This window comes from Amphiura filiformis, chromosome 19, assembly GCF_039555335.1.
Source record: "Amphiura filiformis chromosome 19, Afil_fr2py, whole genome shotgun sequence".
Taxonomy (NCBI): Eukaryota; Metazoa; Echinodermata; class Ophiuroidea; order Amphilepidida; family Amphiuridae; genus Amphiura; species Amphiura filiformis.
The window spans coordinates 24628250-24650056 of record NC_092646.1 but is presented as its reverse complement, the minus strand read 5'-3'; the positions used below and the strand labels follow the sequence as shown (position 1 = coordinate 24650056).

Below are 21807 nucleotides of genomic sequence, written 5' to 3'. Positions count from 1 at the left end.
CTACCACTGATAGCAAACTAACTACTTCATCAACTATCTACTGCTGGTAGCAAACTACTTCATCAACTCTCTACCGTAAAATGGGGTAACTTCGGTCAGCGGGGTAACTTTGGTCGGTCAAATATATTTTTTGAAATGGTCATATTTTAGTACAGCAATATTGTTTTTAGTTATATTTGGTGTCAATTTGTTAAGAAATATAATTAGAAGAAATAGTAGTCGCTCATGTCCACTTTCCTCGACATTTACTAAAAAATCAGAATTTTTAAATCGATAATTGTGAGCAAGGATGTGTGATTGATTAATTTTGCAAGGGGTCAAATGTCATTAAAAACAACAACTTGCCCACACAGCGAAGATCAATTTTTTTGATTTTTTTTTCTTCATGGAATGTAATACTCTGACCAAAGTTGCCCCAAATGTGGGGTAACTTTGGTCAGGCTATTTTTAACCCCTAGGGCACCCTTACAAAATTATTAAAAAAATCTTTTTCAACTTCAAGGTATAGAAGGGAACCCTAATGTCATGAAAAAGAGTTAATCAGAAATATAATTGGTTTTGTTTGGAAGCAGTGGTTAAAAAAACTCTGAAAAGTGCCCAAAGTTACCGCATTTTACGGTACTGCTGATAGCAAACTACTTCATCATCAACTATCTACTGCTGCTTTGCAAACTACTTCCAGTGGCATACAGGGGGGCAGAGAGAGGGGGGGAGAGAGGGAGAGGAGGAGCAGAGAGATGGGGAATCCATACGAAATGCAATACCATAATATACAATTATTATCAATAAGCCTGGCAAAAATTGTCTATTTGTTACAATATGGGTTTTTTTAGGGATCAAGCAGGTAAAACTCACTGAGACCTAATCAGAAATCAGTTTTCCGTCTCATTTGATGAGAAAATCATTTTGACAATCAACTTCACCGGCCTTATAAATTTACATCATGAATCCACAGTCAGCTTGACAGCAAGTTTCGTTTTGTATTTTGTTAACTTCAATGTCAATAGGCCTACTGTTCCCAAGGAGGGTGACCGCCGCGCTGGACCGTGAGAACCTGAAACGGTTGGCATTTTTGTGGACCGTTTGCTACCGTTTCAGGCTGGACCCAGTCTGGCTGGACCGTTTGTTTACATGTTAGAGCGCCATCTATATTCATTAGCCTTGGAAGTTATCAATATATCAACAGATGGCGCTATAACACATAAACAAACGGTCTGGAAAAAAAGGTCATTGACCTTTTGGCGCTGTCAAGCTGACTGGAAAGTACATGTAGGAGAACTTGAAGTGGAAATCCATCTGAAATCACACCCATCCTTTGTTTGTAAGAGAAAACTTAATTAGTGTAGCGTGCATTTTAGTCTAGCACACCTGTCACCTGAATTTTGTTGTGAATTAGTGGTATTTTAATTGTAAAATCTACACAACAAAAACCCTGCCGAAGTCCCATGTTGTAAAAATCCTTGTGTGTACAATGTACAGTTTTGTACTGCTATTGTAATTTTTGTATGATGACAGTAGAATTGTTGCCTTGTGCACACACGAATGGGCACGATCATGACTTAGAGCAGCTATAATTAACATCTGTCACAGATCAGAAAAAACTTATTGAAAAAGTTATTGATTTTTATGCCTCCACCGCGAGGCATACTGTTTTTGCAATGTCCGTGCTTCCGTGCTTCCGTCCTTCCGTCTTTCCGTCCTTCCGTGCTTCCGTCCGGATGCGATATCTCGGGCATGGATGGGCGGATTGACTTCAGATTTTCAGGATAGGTGGGTCATGGTCAAAAACTCTGGCTACTTTTTTTTGGGGGAGGTTCAAGGTCATATACTGAGGTAAAAGGTCATTTGAGGTCAGAGGGCCCATTTTTCTTATTTACCTCTTTTCTCGGAGACTGGGGTGCATACGTTCCTCAAACTTGGTGGCTGGGTGCATCTTGACCCCAGACAGAACAAGTTTATATTGGTTAGTGGGTCAAGGTCTCCTGAGGTCATGCAGGGTCATCTGAGGTCAAATTATCAAAAATAGTCATATGGCCATGAAACTTGGTAGGTACAGTCGACATTTAGAGCCAAATTTTTGGAAGGTCATTTTGGGGTCATCTGGGGTCACCCAGGGTCATCTGAGGTCAAGTTAGTACAAACTGTCGTATGGGCATAAAACTTGGAGGGTACAGTCAACATTCAGAGCCTAATTTTTTGAAGGTCATTTTGGGGTCATCCAGGGTCACCCAGGGGTCATCTGAGGTCAAATTAGTATAAACTGTTGTATGGGCATGAAATTTGGTGGGTACAGTCAATATTCAGAGCCAAATTTTTGGGAGGTCATTTCAGGGTCATCTGAGGTCATCCAGGGTCATCTGAGGTCAAATTAGCTGTCGTATGGGCATGAAACTTGGTGGGTACAGTCAACATTTAGAACCAAATTTTGGAAGGTCATTTTGGGGTCACCAGGGGTCATCTGAGGTCAAATTAGTATAATTACTATATGGGCATGAAACTTGGTGGGTACAGTCAACATTTAGAGCCAAACTTTTGGGTGATCATTTTGGGGTCACCCAGGAGTCATTGAAAGGTTGTTTTGGGGTCATCCAGGTGTCATCTAAGGTCAAATTCAGTCTCCTCTTTTAGGCTTGACGCTTTGTATCAACTTGTGAATTCCACATCACTCCCTTTGGTGGAGGCATCACGGTCGACGCTGTGCGTCGAAAACCGCGACATCCGAGAACCGCGGTCCATCTAGTTATAATGGCATTTCGTGATGCACAGCAGCATGCCATGATTATCATCACCCCCCCCCACCACTTTTCTCAAAATTGCTTGCACCCTGCCCTCCTATTCTCATGTTCATGATGTTCTGTATCTGCTTGTTAAATATGGACGTGAATTGAATTCATGAATTGATAATTGTTGGATCATTGGTTGTTTGATTTTTAGGTGTGTTCTCCTGTTTGGTGACGTAAATTTAAGGGGGAAAATCCGGGGGGTCACTCCCATTGTGGCCTAGCCTAGCGCGGTAATCAACTTTTGAAAAGCACCCTAAACAAGGATTTAACCCTTGGCTAGGTACCCTAAACAGGTGTTTTCACACCCTAAACACATGAAACAGGGATTTTATTCCTTGCATCAAATTTCATACCCTTAATTTCATTTCCGCGTATTAGCAATTGCAATTTTGCTACCCTTTTTTCCAATATTTCATGTTTTTGACACCCTAAAGGTGTTACGCGCGTATCGTGCCTACCCACGAAAAACTACCCTTTTGACGCATTTTCATCGCGGATGGTGTACAGGCCACAATGTCAATGGGAGTGACCCCCCCCCCCCCCGGGGAGGGGGGCAAATACCCGGGGGCTACTCAAGTTTCACAGTGCACACATGTGTGACCAGAAAAACAGGAATTAAGGGTCCTTTTCAGAGAATGAACGCGAATCCCATTTGGGGGCGGGGTCATAAACGCCCGTTTTCAAGATAGAAAAAGGGTTATAAATTTATATAATAAGCTTCTAGTTGGGAGCGCGAGCATTTAGGGGTCATAAATGATCCAGCTATTCCACAAAGCGTGTTTTCCTGGCATATTTTGCATCATCAACAGTAGCCTAGGGCTAGGCCAAGTAAAATAATTAACATGTATATCGTCCCCGGCCTCACCGATTTTTGGAGATTTTCAAATATTTTTTTTATTTTTCCTAGATTTGCTTTGTTTCTAAAATTGTTGTGATGAAAAGACATGTTACATTGTAAGAAGTTCTTCCTTATCATTTACAAACAAATTGCAAACAGCTAAACACTTTCTTCAAGCTAGGGGTAGGGCTTTGGGAAAATAACAAAAATATTAGGGGGCCTCCCCAATTTTATGATGTGTTGACAAACATTTTGCAATTGCCATTTTTAATACACAGATGAATGGTAAAAAATAATAAATACCGTATTTGTCGATTAAACGCCTCGGGCGTTACATTTTCCCAAGGGGCGTTTATTAGAGGTCATTTGTATACGACAATTCCCGTTAAAATCATTAGGTAAGCTTAAAAGTCACGCTAAAATGACGAACTATGAACTTTTGACACTGACTTTTGGTTCACTTCCGGTGTTACGATGCAGATTTTCGCCAATTATTGACGCTATTATTGACCATGTGGGGAACTTGGTAAGCTTACCACACAAGATAGCATGGAAATATCTGAATTTTGAAACATCTTGATTGAAAAAAAGTGGTGGGGGCGTTTATTTGAGGGGGGGCGACTATTTGACTGAAATACGGTATCACCGATTTTTGAAAAAGTTCGGACAATATACATTTTTGTTTCTTGGCCTTATAAAATTAAACAAAAATATGTACTATAATATTAAGGGTTAATTTGATCAAAAACCTCAAATGGTGGTACATGTACCTTTCAGATAAAATCCTGATTCGGGGCATCTTTCGGTATACAATCCTGTTTAGGGGTAAAATTTGATACGAAATAACGCTAAATTGCTGTTTAGCCACTTTAGGGGTGTATTTTCTCAAAAGGGCAAATCCTGTTAGGGTATGTTTTGAATATCTCTGGTCATGCATGTGTACACTGAAAATTGAGTGGCCCTCCTGGGGGCAAATATTCTTTGGCAAGACTAAAAAGGAGGTAAGCATTTTTTTAGACCCCTCGCATGCATTTGAGCGGCACATCCCTGTATGCCTTTTGTATGGGAGCCCCCCCTAACAGTCCTACCTAACACCTATAGACGCCACAAAATACCGCGATCAGATGATAACCACAGCGCATGCATGAGATTACGCAATCACCCTCGGTGAATCGCTGGCCTGCCAGCGCAGCCCCTGTAGCCAGTTGTGATCGTGTGCTTGGTGTTGCTCTCTTGCAAAATATCCTTAGACATGAGTCTCTATTTTTTGCTGGAAAATCCTTGGTTTTAGACATTGGTTGTTTTTGACATTAAACCCTTTTTCCACAAGCATAAGCCCTTTCGCAATTACAACTGCGCATGTGCAGAAACGAAGTCGCCAAATAAAATTAGAGATAAACACGACGAGGCTACTGTACATTTTCAATGGGGTGAACTTTGACGTTTGCATAAAAATGTTTTGTACTAGAATTTCGCTGACAGTTTGGTCTTCACAGGAAATATGAATTTGTATTTCACAGGAAATATTAACATAATGTAGGAATGAATAAAAAATGTTTTACCAAAATATGTTTTTGAAAGAAGTGCAAAGTTCGCCGCCATTTGGAAATGCACTGCAGGCTCCTCATGTTTATCTCAACAAAAAAAATCGGCAAATATTACCCACAATGCATCATGATTCTGGAATTGCGAATCATCTTATTGACAAGTAATCTTGATCTTTTCAGGGAAAATGGGTCTAATTTCAAAAGAAATCCTTAGACATGGTCTATATTTTTTGAGGAAATCCTTAAAAATCCCGGTACCTGTACACGGTCATTATCGTCATATTGCCCTTGGAGCCTCACACCCCAGTCCAAAAAATATAGAAGTAAAACGGATGGTTCCTGCGCTAAATTTATTCAAAATCTCGGATTTTGACCAAACTATGTACAGCAAGTCTTGATTTTTGCAGGGTTTGACTATATTAGACTTAGTTTTTAATGAAGTACATTACAAACATGTAAAAAACAGAAATTTGAAAAATATTGATGGTGTCCGCCTCAGCAAATGTTACAATATGGTTTTTTTAATTTGACATTTGAATTATGATCTTTTTTTTTTCAGAAGCCAATCAGTACCCCTTTGTCAATGATCACAGACATGAAAACTTAGCAGGAGAGGAATTAATGTTTAACTTCCCAAAGAACTCTTCTACAATCAACCTTGAAAACCTGAACACCGAAATGTTAACAACAAATCAATCGGTTGGAGGAGATGAGAAAAGCACCTCAATCAAGCATCCAGTTGTGGACCAAGGAGTGGCCCCTGAGGTACGCATAGCTAACACAAGGTCGCGTAAGTTGAGATCACCATCTGTACCATCCGAGAAGGGAGATGAGAAGACAACAGAAGTACCATCATCTGATGCACAGCAGAATAGTAGCTCTGATCATCCCTATGCTCAGGGAGGAAGAGTATTAAGAAGTAAGTTTTTAGAACTTTTAAAGTTTTTAAAAAAAAAAGTTAAAAGTTAAAAATTTGTCAGTTTCATTGAGTCAATTTTCTAACTTTGATTTTTTAAGTGGCACAATTCTCTGATGCAAGTGTCTGGGCTATCAGCATTGAAACTCTAAATAAGAACTTGTGGTTGCTGGGCTGTTCCCAGGCCTAGTCTTTTGAGGCGAGTGAGTGCGATCACTCGCCTAAAATGAAGCTGAGGAGAGCTTTTTATCACTCGCCTACATTTGGTGTAATACAAGTGATTAAAATCACTCGCCTACAGCTCACCTGACAAGTTTTGGAAGAGAGTGATTTGTCACTCGCCAGCAATTTTCAAAAGACAAGGCCTGTGTTCCATTCGAAACAATACACCCCTATGGAAGCCATGACCTAAATCTAGATTTCAAATGGAGTTACCCATGTACATGTAAGTTGAGGTAACCCCATTTGAAATTCACACTCCCTGTGTGGAAGAATGTTTTCCATTATTATTATTATTTTTTTTTTTTTGAGATGCTAGTCTTCAACTGAATAGTTTTATGACTTTTCTTAATAAATATCTTAATATTTTCAGAGAAGCGTAAGAGTACTGCATCAGACGCAGCCAGCCCCACCTGCACAGTGTGTGGAGTAACAGTACGACCTAGTGAACTACAAAACCATTATGAATGGGAAGTAGACAAACTTAACAAACTGCTAAGGTGAGTAGGACAGAATTAACAAGGGGGAAATGTCTTCCATATGGGGTGTATGTATTTTGACTGGAATAGCCCATTATCAGGGTTTATGGATTCAAACAGCAACATGGATGGATATCCTTTTGTTGAATAATTTAAAAACAAAGGTTTGTTAATGTGTACATCCATATCAAAAGGATGCACTTGTTGGCTGCTACATGTGTCTCTTTTCACACAACAGCGAGAAATAAATACTAGACTCATCTCAGGTGGAGGTCACTTCAAATTATCCCCAAGTCACATAGTTTACAAAATACAGAGAACATTCCATGCCATGTGACTTGGGATGATTTGAAATGACCTGCACTTGGGATGAGTCTGGTATTTATTCCTGTAAAAAGAGACAAATTTGTAGCAGCCAACAAGTGCATCCTTTTTAATATGGATGGTCACAATATGGGTTCATTTTAAATTCCCAAGGTGGGTCCAAGTTCTAAATTTCAATTTTGCATTGACTGTCTTTTGGAATTTGCAGGAGAACATTAAATAGCTCTCCTAGAGCCTTCAAGGAGAGCTGTTTAGAACATTTATATTAGAGAATGTAAGGAGAGAATGGTCAACTAAGGATCACTCTCCTATTTAAGGAGGGCAGTAGAGAGTGATTGCTCTCGCTCTCCTCAAAAGGCAGTCCCTGATTTTGATTTTCAAAATAAACAGTGGTTCAGTTGTTAATGAGTCATTTAAAGATAATTTGTTGTACTGTGGTAAGTGATAACAGGGCTTCAAGCAGCCATATATTCCATATTTTCCTATATTTTTGACATAGCCCGCAGGGTTGATATTTTCTGGGGACAGTCATTTAAAAATTGATGAAAGGTCTTTGCAGTTGAATGATGTTTCTTCTTTTTTTATCTGATATGTGTACAGGCCTGATGGAAGTCGCTACAGAGAGCAAAAAGCTGACTACAAGGAAAGAAGAAAGGTAACAAAATATCTTGATAACTAATATTATTATAGTTGTTCCTTTACTCCTTTACCAAAGATAAAAATGTGAGCCTTCTACAAAAAGACCCAGGCTTATTGAACTTTGACTCCTAACTTCAAGTAAATTGACATTGCATTTTGATGAATATAAATTTAATTTTTATTCAAATTTAAAAGGAAAAAAGTAAAGTCAGTGATAACTCCTCATCATGGATTGCAATCAGTGTTGGAATTAAGCATTTTTTTATGCGTAGCAAAATTTGCTTTCATTACTTTTCTCTTGGTACATTCGCGTACTTCAGTGTGTAAGTCTATGGCATAAAAATGCTACTCAACTCCAAAATTGTGTAGCAAATTGATAAAATTGTGTAGCATTTTGGTACGCGATACCAGCTATTTCCAACGCTAATTGCAATGATCCATTGTCATATCAAATGATTGAACTTATAAGTTTTTTTAAATCAAATTAGTGAGTTTTTAGAAACTTATATGCAATAAAATAATTTCTCACAGAATGTAATTTATGTTTTATACAGACATCGTCAAGTACAAAGAGAAGGAAAGACTCCCCAGAGGAAGAAGATGAGGATGATAAACCGCTAGATCCAGAAGAAAGACAAAAGGTAAATTAAACCAGGGTTAAAAAGCAAAAAAGCAAAACTTCTATGCTACCAAAATTAGGTACACCCATCGGAGCACTTTCACAGGTGTTTTCTTCAGCAGATATTATAGCTCTGGAGATTTGTTGTTGTTAGTGATGTTTAGATACCTCAGATGACGTTACAGGTGTGATGATGTCAAGACAATGTTGTGGCACATTTTTGATCCTGGGGGATTAGTTTAGTTTAGTTTTTATTTAGCTTTGCAACATATACAAAAATACAGAAAAATGGTAAGACATCAAGTACAAAGCATCAAAATTTAACAACAATAATAAAATGTGCACAAACCACAAAATGCCATCCCAGATTGGAACGGCATACACGCCACAACACCAAGGAGGTTGTAACTCTGAACTAAACTACAAAGAACTAACAGTTACAGCAGTGTAGAGATGCAACATGTATTAATTATTTCTTAGCAGTAGTTTATAGATTATATCATCACAAGTTCTGAAATTTAAACTCAAAATTTGCTGGTTTGTATAGCTTCACATAGTGTTTCTACTGAAATTTTTTAATTTTTCCATTTTCTCTTTACAGGAATTTGAAAAAGTCAAGAGCAAGAGGCAAGAAAGGTTATATTGTAAGTTTACAATATTGTAATTAAAGGCCCACAATTCAGTGATTTGCTCATTGGGAGGATCGTAAAAATTACCAAAAGTCAGGTTTTGGCACCTTGTTAGTGTCATAGATGTGCTAACATAGCCTGCTAGTAGTTAAGTGGAAAGCTGAATCTGAATCTGATTTGGTACTGTCCAACACTCCTTTGTTGCTTGGCAATGGTAGAAGTAAGCCGGACAGGTTTGTGAGTGCGCAATGCTATATTACTCTCTTAGGTGCTTGTGAAGTTTGGATATGAAGGTTGCTTTCTTGTCTGTTGAGATTATGTTATATGGAAGACTGTTCCAGTCCACCACTGTCCACGGGAAGAAGGAGTACTTGAAGCAATCTATTCTGGCTTGTATTCAGAAGCAGTGTATTAAAGACAATAGAAGACATTTTACACAAATCTGTAATTTCTATACTTAAGTAGAGAAATTAGCTACATGCATTTGAATGGGGCTTCAACTTTGTCAATGCTGCTGTTTTTGTTTTTTGCCAAATTTTCATTTAAAAAATACCCAATGACAATTTGAATTTTTAACACTTACGCTGGGATCACTGAATGTCACATTGACCCATTGTGCACTGAATAGCAAATCAGCACAGGGAGGAAATGCATTGTGGGAAGTATAAGATGTCTTCTCTGTCACAATGCTGTCTTAGAAGCATGTTTTCATTCATAATGTAACAATGACTTCAAAGAAGCAAGTGAACTTTATAAATTTTGACTTATGGAACAAAATTTAGCTGTTGACACTAACTATCATTGAAACTGTTCCCAACATGAACCTGGTGCATGATGTATCTATTATTGTTAAAGGAGTGTTTCGTGATCCTAGCATCCTCTTTTTATGACATTTTTCAGTACATATCCACGAAAAAAGCCTATTCCCAAAATTTCAGTTGATTCTGATTTTGCGCTTTGCGAGTTATGCATGATTATGTGTATTACACTGCTCCATAGACAATGCGTTGTAATTTTGTTCTGGTGCACCAGAACGAAATTCAAATTTCACAATATCTTTGCAAAACGAATTAATCTGCTAGAAATATTTTGTACATAAACATTATGTAGCCAGAGGTTTCCAGTGATATAAAAATCTCAACTTTTTTTGAGAAAAGTGGGGGATGAGGCTGTGGATCACGAAATGCCCTTTTAAATGTGCATGAGCTTTATAAATTTGAAATGTAATTTTTAAACTGTCATAGTCAACTCATGTCGTTTATCTATGTAAAAGCATGTATTAAAGAATTGGTGTCATATTCGTTATTTTTCAGCCCGTGTAAGGAAATCCATGAGGGCCGGTGTAGACGATGATAGACCATCTACCAGCAGTACAAATGCTGATGACACAACTACATGTCCTATCTGTCAGATTGTATTAACAGGGACTGCTGATGAGAGAAATAGCCATGCTGAAGCATGTCTTATTGCTAAGGTAAGAAAGTTGCAAGACAAATCAACCGTCTCCATGTGTAGACTGCAGACGGCAAATTTCAAATTTTCTTTCAAAAATTTTTTTTTCTTCAGAATTATACATTTTCATGACTTGAGTTAAAATCTAGAACTTACTTTTTGTTGACACATGTTGTTGCCTGCAATCAAGTTAGCTGTTGCAAGCAGTCAAGTTAGCTAAGCAGTCAAGTTAGCTCAATCGATAAGGTGTTCGACTATGGTGTGAGTAGTTGTGGGTTCTAACCCCGGCAGTGGTGTAATATTAGGGATGCCCACTGTCAATACAGTTTCCACTAGAACGATTTTTCATTTACTGTGTGCGTGCACTCACACACGTATTGTCTATGGAGAAACTGATCGATACAAGAAATCCCAGGCCTGTTAAATGGCGTACATACTTGTTTTTATCCAAATGTAGGCCTATATCAGGGTGTTTCAAGAAATTTCTGATTCCACCAGAAAACATTAACCAAACTTTTTCCTGATTGGTCAGTAAATAGAGAGGACCTTCCTTCATGAAGAGATCAACTTTTTTTAATGACAAATTTAATGAGATGAGAACTACAACAGGTTGAAGTGACACCATTCCGTGCATCAGGTGTTCAAACACAATTATATCCGAATTTGGAGTGAATCAGACAAGCAAACTTACATAGTCATAAAATGTAACTATTTTTGAAGACAAAATGTACAGGATGTTAAGCAATTTAAGAATGTTTAAGCCTACCGCGGCCCATCTCAAATCATGCACTTCTCACTACCATGTCCATTTCATATGCTATCCATCATGGCTTCCATGCACACAAGACTCACACACAGTGTATTGCTCAATGTAGTAAAGAGAACCTTTGAGTTGGAGCAAATTTATCAAAATTGGTAGTGATTAATGTTACCAAACTTATGCCATGATGAAATATAATAATTTTTGAAGATAAAATGTGCTGACCGTAAAAGATTGAACAATGTTTAAGACTACCGCTATTCATTTGAAATAATGCACTTATTGCTCATCTCCTCTATGGAGATATTTTCCATGGCGGCCATCTATGATCATGCTTGCGGTTTCACCAAACAAACCATGGGTTTTGAGGTCTAATATTTTTTGTTGTATGTCAACAAAATCGATTAAATTTTCAGGATGATCTTATTTTCATGTTGTTATAAGCAAATATAATGTTCCAGATAACGCTAGTTAATATACATTAAGAAAAAGTACCTTAAAATTGCACTTTCTGTAAATATTCGTTTTTGGACTTTAACTTTTTAACATGTTCTAGCAGCCCTATATAAAACCGTGACACTCAAAAGGCCATATCTCTGGAATGAAACGTCCGATTAAGATTATTTAACGCCAAAATGTTTCTTTCATCAATTCCCAGCCAATAAGTTAGGTCTGAATCAATTTAAAAGTACTTCAATTTTTAGTGGACATGCCTAGTAATATGCTCTCGTGTCTGAAATACCATGCTCCCACAGTCCCACCCCTTCAAATGTGAAGATGGATGAAAAACTTATTCTCTGAAATTTTCAGAAATATTGAATATGATTTAGAGGTAGCTCACGAGCCCTCAATGATGTCATGACTTATCAGAAATATTAGTCGTCAGTCATTTTTGAGCAAGTTTACATTTTCTTCAAAATAAAGTGTTTCTTGATACTCGGGGGGGGGGGGGGCGGAAAATATATTACAGAGATGCCAAGCCTCAACATTTAATAGGGAAGCTCCCTATTTTTGTGAACATTTTTGTCCATTTTGGCACCCGAATTTGGCAACCTCCCTATTTCTGGCAAGTTTTATGTCGTTGAAGTTGCATGTAATTTTGAAAACCTCCCTATTTTTTGTTTGAATCCTCCCTATTTTCTGGATGTTAATGTTGGCATCTATGTATATACCCTAACTTTTTTTCCATGCCTGCACAAAAATGGTGTCAAGTTCCGCTTCTGTGTTATACCTATTTCTGTGTGATGCACAAATTTTTGTTTCTTCTTTATTATTGTAGTCATCAGGTGGTACTGAGGAGGAGGAAGATGTTGATATAGAAGGAGACACTTTTGAGGAGTATACATGGTGTGGTCAAACCCGTGTCAGGGTGGCATCTCTCTTAGAAACGGGCTATAAAGGTGAGTTACTATTTGTCAGCTTAGGGTGGTGCTTTTGAGGGGATCAAAATAGTTCTGTCAAATTCTTGTCAAAGTTTGTCTTGGGGAGACTAATGAAGAGGCTTAAAAAATGACTAAAACTGGGCCTAAGGTAGCTCCCCAGAGCATGGTTAATATGCTAAGATTGGATTCAGAGATACCATTGTTTTGAGTCAGTATGGGCTATTCCAATTGAAATCCATGTCTTAAAGACATGACCTTTAATCTCCTACACAGGGAGTGTGGATTTCAAATGGAGATGCCCATATTCAGGTAACCCCATTTGAAATTCACACGCCCTGTGTGGATGATTAAGGTCATGTCTTCCATAGGGTTAGATGTATGTGGTTTCCACTGGAATAACCTAATTAGGATTGGCGGCGCATATATATATACTATAGTGCCAGAAGTCTTTCAATTGATTGCAATTTACTGAAGATCTTGCTTGTTTAACTTGTGTGTGTGTGTAGTTGTTTTGTTGGACGTTGTAAATCTTTGAAATTTCCCATTTTGTGTAACTTTTTTTAATGGTTAACTAACTGCAGGTCTTGGTTTTGAAGTGGGAAATCAAAGCAATGATGTCGACACAGAGCTGAACATAGAGAGTGATGACGAGAGTGCAGAGTTTGGTCCCGCTCAGTTTGGTGAAGCCGACATCATTCCATGTGCATCCGATGAGATGGACGAACAGATGCAGACCCTGAGGAATGCTGTACTTGAAGGGTGAGTTATTAACCCCCTGAGCACTACCTGCCGATCTAACATTGCCTCTGATTGGTCAATTACATGATATCTTCATTTTAATCACCAATCAGAGTTTTGCAAATAATTCACCCGAATTTTTTTGTGTGGGGAAATTATGAAAATTCCTTTTTGACCAATAGGCAAGTAGTTCTCATGGGGTTAATCCAATTTCCAACTGAAGCCAAAGTGGGTAGAAATTGACATGAAATTATAATAAAAACCTCAAGTGCCAGGACTACTTCGGGCGGGGGGGGGGGACAAGGCAACATTCTCAAGGGGGCCAAAATTTAACAATTGTCGAAAATAGGCTAAAAAGTACAAAAAAGGCATAAAAATATTAAATATTTGTGTGACCAGCATCCCACAGGGTGCAAGACTTCTCACAGGGGAGAAGCTCAAGTTCCTCCCTGTCCACCACCCACCTCCTCCTTTGGCTAAGCCACTGCCCCTGACTTGGTGCCATTCCCAGACTGTCAGACACAGGTTTGGGACTGGTTCCCACCTTTTTGCCCAGAACAGTACATTAACGTCAGATGTATCAGTAACATCTTCTTGTCTGTTTTACAGGTCTCAAGATAGAGTGCCACCTCTTCACCAGGAAGATTCAAATTATACCAGTAAGTATAAATGATGTTGTTGCTTGTATGAAAGGTGCTATATAGATACTTACGGGGGTACTACACCCATGTGGTAAATTTGTGACTATTTTTGCATTTTTCTCAAAAAATAATTACACACTGGTAACAAAAATTATGTATATTATTGGGGCAAGGAATCCAATATACACTGAAATTTCAGTGACTCAAGACAAACGGTTCAGTATATATGATAGGAAACGAGGTACATCCTAGCGGTACCTTATTTCTGATCATAAATAACAAATCGCTTGTCTTGGGTCACTGAAATTCCAGTGTAGTAATTGGATTCCTTGCCCCTATAATATACATAACTTTTATTACCACTGTGTTATTAGTTGTTGAGAAAAATGCAAAAATAGATTTATCGAGGGGTGTAGTACCCCCTTAATGGTATGGGCACATCACAAGAGGGCCTTTGTATGAGTATAATGTTGTACTGTATTTAAACTAATCAGTGCTCTTCCCTAAATAATCACAGACAACAATCTAAAAGCACCCAGTGCACCTGCACAAATAAGTTCTGTCAGATGTTACTATTTTAAACCAAAAGTGACTGACCTGTAAGCGCCTGGGACCACTAACCCTAACACCCATAAATACCACAATGAAAACCACTGTGCATGCATGAATCCCATTCCAAGGGTCTGCGATGACGCAATCACCTTAAGTGTATATGCTCACGGAATCGCTGCTCGGGGCAGTGTTACCCGTGTGGCTACCGGTGACCGTGTGCTTGGCATGCGGGGAGTCTAAGGTTTGAATCCCGGGGTGCCAAGTGACCTCTTTCTTCATCTTCTCTCCTTTTTCGTTTCTTCTTAAGCTTCCGATAGCAAAAAGCAGGGTTGGGTGCTAGGGTTAAGATGAATATGTACATGAAATTATGCTAAAATAACATAATCGTTGGGCAGGAATGTACTTGTGGCCCTTTATTGAACATATTTAAAACAAAACTGCCAAAATGTTACAAAGGAGGTTTTGCTTTAAACATGTTCAGGGGCCGATGACACATAGGATGTTTTTCCTGCCCAATGACAACTTGTTGATATGATATTGTAATAAAAGTGTTTTTGTTTGTTTTTTTGCTTTTGTTTTCTGTTCTTTTTAATCTTTTAATTGAATTGAATATTTTTGTACTCTTCAGATAATTGTGATGCAGCCTCCAGCAAACAAAATCATCAAGAAACTACAGCTGAGTCCTCGCCATATCAAAGGTAGAAATACAATTAATGTTATATGTTGTTGTCCTAAAGAGGGGCTCAACATATGTGACACAATCCATCAAATTGAATAATTATATGAGGACTGGATATTCCGTTCAGACTCATCATTCATGTCTCGCCCCTTTCTGTATGAAGTTACGCCAGTGATATGTATACGTAATATCAAGGCATATCATCCATACCGTGTTGTCCGTAATAAATGCCTCCCCCCCCCCATATTTTTTTCAATGAAAAAGTGACCGATATGCAAATATTTTCATGCTTTATATCATTGAGTAAGGTTAGACCAGCATATCAGTGCTGGCTGTCACAATCTCTAAATCACATGGACAAAACCTATAGCAATTTAAACTTCCATCGAGTTCATTGCCTAATTATGGCGGAATTTCACTAAGTAAATCACATTCTTGCTTAACAGATGCAACTTTGTTGTATTTACAGCGATAATATTTTGTTGCCTGGGCGCCACCATATTGGATTAACCAATTGGATTGGACCATATAACAGACAATATGGTGTAATTTTGGGACGAAAATGGTAAATTTGCCTTTTGGATATATCACCAAGACTGTAAATGAGAGGAATAATTGGAAGCTTTTTTTTCTTTTCTTTTTCAGCAATCCATTGTATCCGGGCCAGTCAAGGACAGTACTTCAAAGTTTACGAGCCAGAATTGAAGAATTGGAAGATTTAGTGAATAAACAAAACTCTGTCAGATGTTTAATATGTATGGTGAGTTGAATCTATAAATATCCAATAGCAATCAAGGACTTAACACAAACAACAAGAGTTAGTTTTTCGCCTTACCATGGACATCTAAAAATGCTGTTTAAGAACCTTTGAATTCCTCGGGTCCAGTGCATTTAGGGTTACCCACAGATTTTTCATATTTGTGTCTAGGGTTGCACAATTTGGTAGCCCAATTGTGGCAACTTTTGAATAAGTATTTACTATTATAATAAAGTGGCCTACACGCTGCTATACAGCCATAAACTGTTCACTTAAATGAAGGAAAATGGTTATTTGGACTAACTCAATCAATATCATTATTTCCTATAGGAATCTTACAAGACTCCAACAGTGTCTGTCCAGTGCTGGCATGTCCATTGTAAGGAGTGTTGGTTACGAACATTGGTAAGTAACTTCTATGCAACTCCCAGGGGGGTACTGTACACATGACCAATACGGGGACGCAGTGGCGTAGCCAGTGGGGGGGGCCAGGGGGCCGGTTTTATTACCTGGAGAGATTTGGTCATGTCTCACTTCCTTTTTCAACCAAATCGACGGTAATAACTCTTGTAGTGAGGGATCAACATTTAATCACAAATTACCTCAGACAAAACTCATTTCCTGGGAACCAAATACCATCTATGTAACTCATTGACCCATTTGTGTCACATACTGCCTCTGCATGGCTACAATAACATCCTTGTGATCTGGTCAACTCATTGACAGATACGAACCTCTGGAGGGAATTCAATTTTTGATCAATTCTCTCCAGGTAGTGAAACGTAATGGGCCGTTTGGTATATCAATGACCCCCTTTTCTAGACCAATTATGATATATTTGGATGGTTCCCTTTTTTTTTTCAAAATATTTCGGGCTCGATTTTTTGTGTGGAAAATAGCCCAATTATGCCTTACTGTAGCCAAAATTTTGGAAATTTTTACAAAATATGGGGAGAGAGTTGTAAAAGCTAAGAAAATTTGTGTTAAAGTTGGCTGAAAATTTGGACTTTTGGTATATGGGTCCATATTTCTTGAAAAATTGATATATTGATGGGTCTACTTTGAAATTCTTAGTGGCACACCCCTACCCAATCCAGACTTGTGTACCCCACCCCCACCCCCATGGAACTATACCTATACTATGATCAGCTCGTAGTAAGCAGGACTCATAATATTGTGGATTTACATTGAATTGTGTACACATAACAGGGCACAGCAGTGCACTGCGATTTGCATTGACTGACACAAACTTAAAAGAATTATCGCAGCCATAAGTTGGGACTTTACTGATACGAGCAGTAACAAAAAGTGAATCATTCGCCTATTACGAACTGATAATAGTAATATAGCTTTAATCATTATTAACCTCATTATTCAACTTCTGTGCATGCTATATATTATCATTCCACTGAATTTTGCAATTCCACAATTTACATTATATTCTCAAAGCTAATAAAATGCCCACAAATTATTTTTCCACACATGTGAATTTGTGAAATTGGAACTTGTAAATCACAAGGTCATATCTTAAAATACTTTCAATCAAAATGAACCAAAATTACACACAGGATAACCTTAATACTCTACTCAAAAGACATGTCAGTAACCAAGCAGTTGTCCAACTGACACAACAGCAAAATGCACTGTCATGGGACAGCTTCCTGGACTTCCTTCACTTTCACAGCCCAACATTTGGCACCCAGGACAAAAAATCTGTAAGAATGTACACAAGATCCTTGCACAGATGATAAAACGGTGCTGCTTTCTGCTTTTCATACACTTTTTTCATGAAACAGGGCTGGGCTGTGAACGTGGTCCAAGAAGCTGTCCCATGTCAGTGCATTTTGCTGTTGTGTCAGTTGGATAACTGCTTGGTTACTGGCATGTGTTAAGAGTAGAGTATTGAAGTAAATCTGTGTGTAATTTTGGTTCAATTTGATGGACAGGATTTCAAGATATGACCTTGTGAAAAATTATAAGTTTCTTTTTGAGCTCAGTTTATTTTAAACTGTTGCCATTTGGTAGTTCACAACATCTTGTGAATGGTAGTGAGCTTTGGCAAAACTTGGATTGATCATTTCATAGCGAGGTGTACCGGTAGAAGAATTCAAATATTACAGATATACTTTTGTAGGTCCTGTGGTTCTTGAGTTATGTTTTAAAAGAGGGTTGGTTTTTTTTTGCTGCTTTGACCAACAAATACCTAGTCTACCCTTAATGCTTAATGTACTGTTCTTTGTATTCATCTGTTCACAGGGTGCCAAGAAGTTATGTCCACAGTGCAATATGATTACATCACCAAACCAGCTTAGACAAATATATCTCTGACCTTTGACCTTTTTCTCTGGCCCTCAACTTGTGACTACTGTGCAGTGGGTGTTTGCGCATTTAAGAAAGTATGAACTATGGCTTGGAGACCTTCCACAGAATGTCTCTTAAGGGATGGGGTATGAACGCTTGGACAGTATTTATTGTGGGACATTAGAGCGCATCAGACATATCAAATTGCATTCTGAATACGAAGAATGTCCTTCTGATATCAAATAATTTTGATTTTTTGAAATTCACAATGTAATACACATTTTATGACAAATCATTAAAAATTGATATTTTTGATATTTAACAGTACTCGAAGTAAACTGTATAAATCTGATGATTTATATTTAAAGTGTATGTAGGTGGGATGAAAAGCCGACGATCAATTGAAAATTTTGACCTTTCGTATTGAAGATATGGATTTTTTTCCCAAAACACACATAAAAATTAGGTCTTTTTGGGAAAAAATTCCATATCTTCAATATGAAAGGTCAAAATTTTCAATTGATCGCTTTTCCTCCCAGCTACATACATGAATATATCATTAGATTTATAAAATTTACTTCCAAGGACTGTTATATATCAAAAATGTGAAAAATATCAAATTTTAATAATTTGTCATAAAATTTGTATTATATCGTGAATTTCAAAAAATCAATTATTTGATATCAGAAGGACATTCTTCGTATTCAGAATGTAATCCGATATGTCTAATTGCTCTCATGTCCCACAAAAAATACTGTCAAAACGCTCATTCCAGATCCCTTAAAAGAGACATTTACATTTTTTCTAATTTCCGTCCATGACGTGGTTTATTACCATGCAACACAAGAAATATGTGAATGAACTTCTATACCTGCATAATTGGAAGAGTGCTTTTTCCAAAACTTGCGTAGTCTAGCAGCACACATAATTAGTGGGTTATGAATCAACAAGGCAATATTTTGTCCAAAATGTAATATTGATTTCAGTTACATGTGGATCATAAAATTAGTTGTAATCATGTAAAAAAAACATGCATTTTATTGGGGAAATATTGGTTGTAAGTAAAAAGGGCATGGTTGCACAGCGGTACAGACTCAGCCTCGAAATTGAAGAATTACGAGTTGGAGCCCAGGCGGCGCTATCGTGTTGTGCACTTGGGCAAGGCGCTTTACACCACTTGCCTCTTTCTACCCAGGGGTGAAATAAGGAGCTGTTATGCATATTGTCCTTTGACTGAGCGCCGCCCAAAGGTATGAGCAAGACTTGAGCATTTATTGTCAGCTGACATATTCTAAAGACAGCGGAATAAATGTAAAGCGCTTTGATACATGTAAAAGGTGTTGTATAAATGCCAACATTTATTTCAAATGACAACATGTGCTGGTGGACTAAGCAAGTTTTAGAAAACCTCTCAATTTGTAGATCCATTGTATGTTTGGCAACACTTCATTTAAGCTGCTGATGATACTTTGAATTGCCTTCTGCAACTTGCTTAAAATGGGAGCTACTTTTAAGTTATCAGGCTTCAGACATGTTTGTATATTTTGGTATGTACTAGTAATGAGCTATTCCAGTTGAAATTCATACACCCCCTATGAAAGACATGGCCTTAATCTCTCACACAGGGGGTGTAGATTCCAAATGGATTAGCCCATTGCCCCATTCCGGTAACCCCATATGGATTTTACGCTCCTGTGTGTGGAAGATATAAGATCATGTCTTCCATAGGGTGTGTATGGATTTCAACTAGAATAACCCAATTCAGATAGAATGTTAGCCTGTAAAAGAATTCTTTTTATCATCGGAAGACTTTTCACTTTATCAGAGAGTAATATAATGTTAAGCTTGTGTAATCCACCATTCAATTGCTTTTCGCCCATCAGAATGCTTTGGCTATGCTATAATTGGACATCGCTGATTCCTCAGTGATTTGCGAAGATGACCACTGCAAATCCAGATTAGTGAAACCTGACCACTATTACCTTATTAGTTCCATTAACCGCCCAGGGTGCTTAACAAAGTCATTTTAGGTGGGCGCTTATTTTTTACATTGTTTAAGCCTACAATAGGTAAAAAAGGCACAAAATATTCATCCATCATCATCAGTGTGTCATATGTTTCAGACCATGATTCGGATTTGCATGGGCAGATAATATACTATCAGTTTGCTTGTCGTAAAGTCACTGGGCGGGTGCTTCTAGGGCATGGGCGGTTCGGGGAGGGGGGGTGTTAATGGAACGAATACAGTAAAACATTGACAAGCATTAATCTGCCGTAAACAGATAATAAAAGCTTGAATTTCAGTATCCAAAAGTAAATGACACTTGCATGTAGCAAGTTTTGTGATTTTATTCCAACTTAGTTCAATAACTCATAAACATTGATGTTGATATCCACTGATGACTGACAAAATATACTTGTCTATATTTTTCAATTCCTCATTTCAGTTGGTGGATATTAACATCAATGTTTGTGTAAAATTGCCTGAACAATTACAACAAGATGTGCATACTTGTTTGGTCATATCTCAAAATCTATTTTCCCAACCAATTGGCATTCATCTTTTGCTTGAGGTCATTTCATGTGTTTAAAGATGACTGGTGTTTTGGATTATTGGTTTATAACTTAACTGATATAAATAATAAAAAATTATTGAGAATTGAAATGATTGTCTTTGATTTCTTTTGAAGTTATATTTTGTTCACCTGATGATACTACTAAAAAGGGAGGTTGAATATTAGTACAAAACTCAATTTGGAAAGGAGATACAGTAACTTGCCTTTGGACTGGGATGGGGTACTCAGTACAAAATATAACAATGTGACGGGGACGTGCCACAAATGGGTTGCTTTTTCGGCCATTGGTATATCAATAACAAAAAATACATACATTTTTGGTTTTCAGGTCACCAGTGCATGCCTCAAATTCTGACAATTGTAGCTCTTAAAGCTCAAATTTGTAAAATATTTGGAACTTATTAGCTCCACAGCCTATAATTTGGCCTTAATTTCATTTCATCAAAAAAAGCCCCTAGTTTCAGTTCTTAGTTCCCAAAGTTTGCCGCACACCCCTTCCAAATTTTTCCCCCGTACTTTACATGCTGTAGAAAATACCAGGGGAAATGACATTTTGAGTATCTCAGCAATTTAACTCGGATCATACCTTGCCCACAATTTGTACTGATATTTGAAGATTTTATCAATTTGTATTATTCATTTTAAATGTTTACCCAAATATATTTATATTTAATGGTATACATAAGGAGAACATTTTGAATTGATAAATTTGATGGTATCAAAACATTCCTAGCAGGATGATTTATATGATAATACACCTTCAAGTCAATAACTTTTATAATAATTTGTATTTATATCAAACTAATTCATTTTGCTCTTGTGTCTTATATTTCCCCCAAAGTTAATTTTCTGGTACATATTTAAGAGATCATTTTGAAGACGGATAAATATGATGATATCGAAACATTCTTAGCAGGATGATCATGATGATAGCACCTTCAATTCAATAAGTCCTAATTATTTTCAAGTAATTCTT

General features: G+C 37.6%; 1 protein-coding gene across 1 annotated transcript; it reads left to right on the top strand.

Annotated features, from left to right (window-relative positions):
• Positions 1-1241: 1241 nt before the first annotated feature.
• LOC140140460 (E3 ubiquitin-protein ligase RNF220-like) lies at positions 1242-18621 on the top strand. Its single transcript, XM_072162220.1, has 14 exons — positions 1242-1321; positions 5728-6087; positions 6677-6803; positions 7707-7761; positions 8300-8386; positions 8966-9008; positions 10307-10467; positions 12485-12605; positions 13169-13346; positions 13935-13984; positions 15147-15216; positions 15843-15957; positions 16285-16359; positions 18211-18621. The coding sequence occupies exons 2-14, from the start codon at positions 5790-5792 to the stop codon at positions 18280-18282; spliced, it is 1452 nt and encodes a 483-aa protein (XP_072018321.1). The 5' UTR covers positions 1242-1321; positions 5728-5789; the 3' UTR covers positions 18283-18621.
• Positions 18622-21807: the final 3186 nt, after the last annotated feature.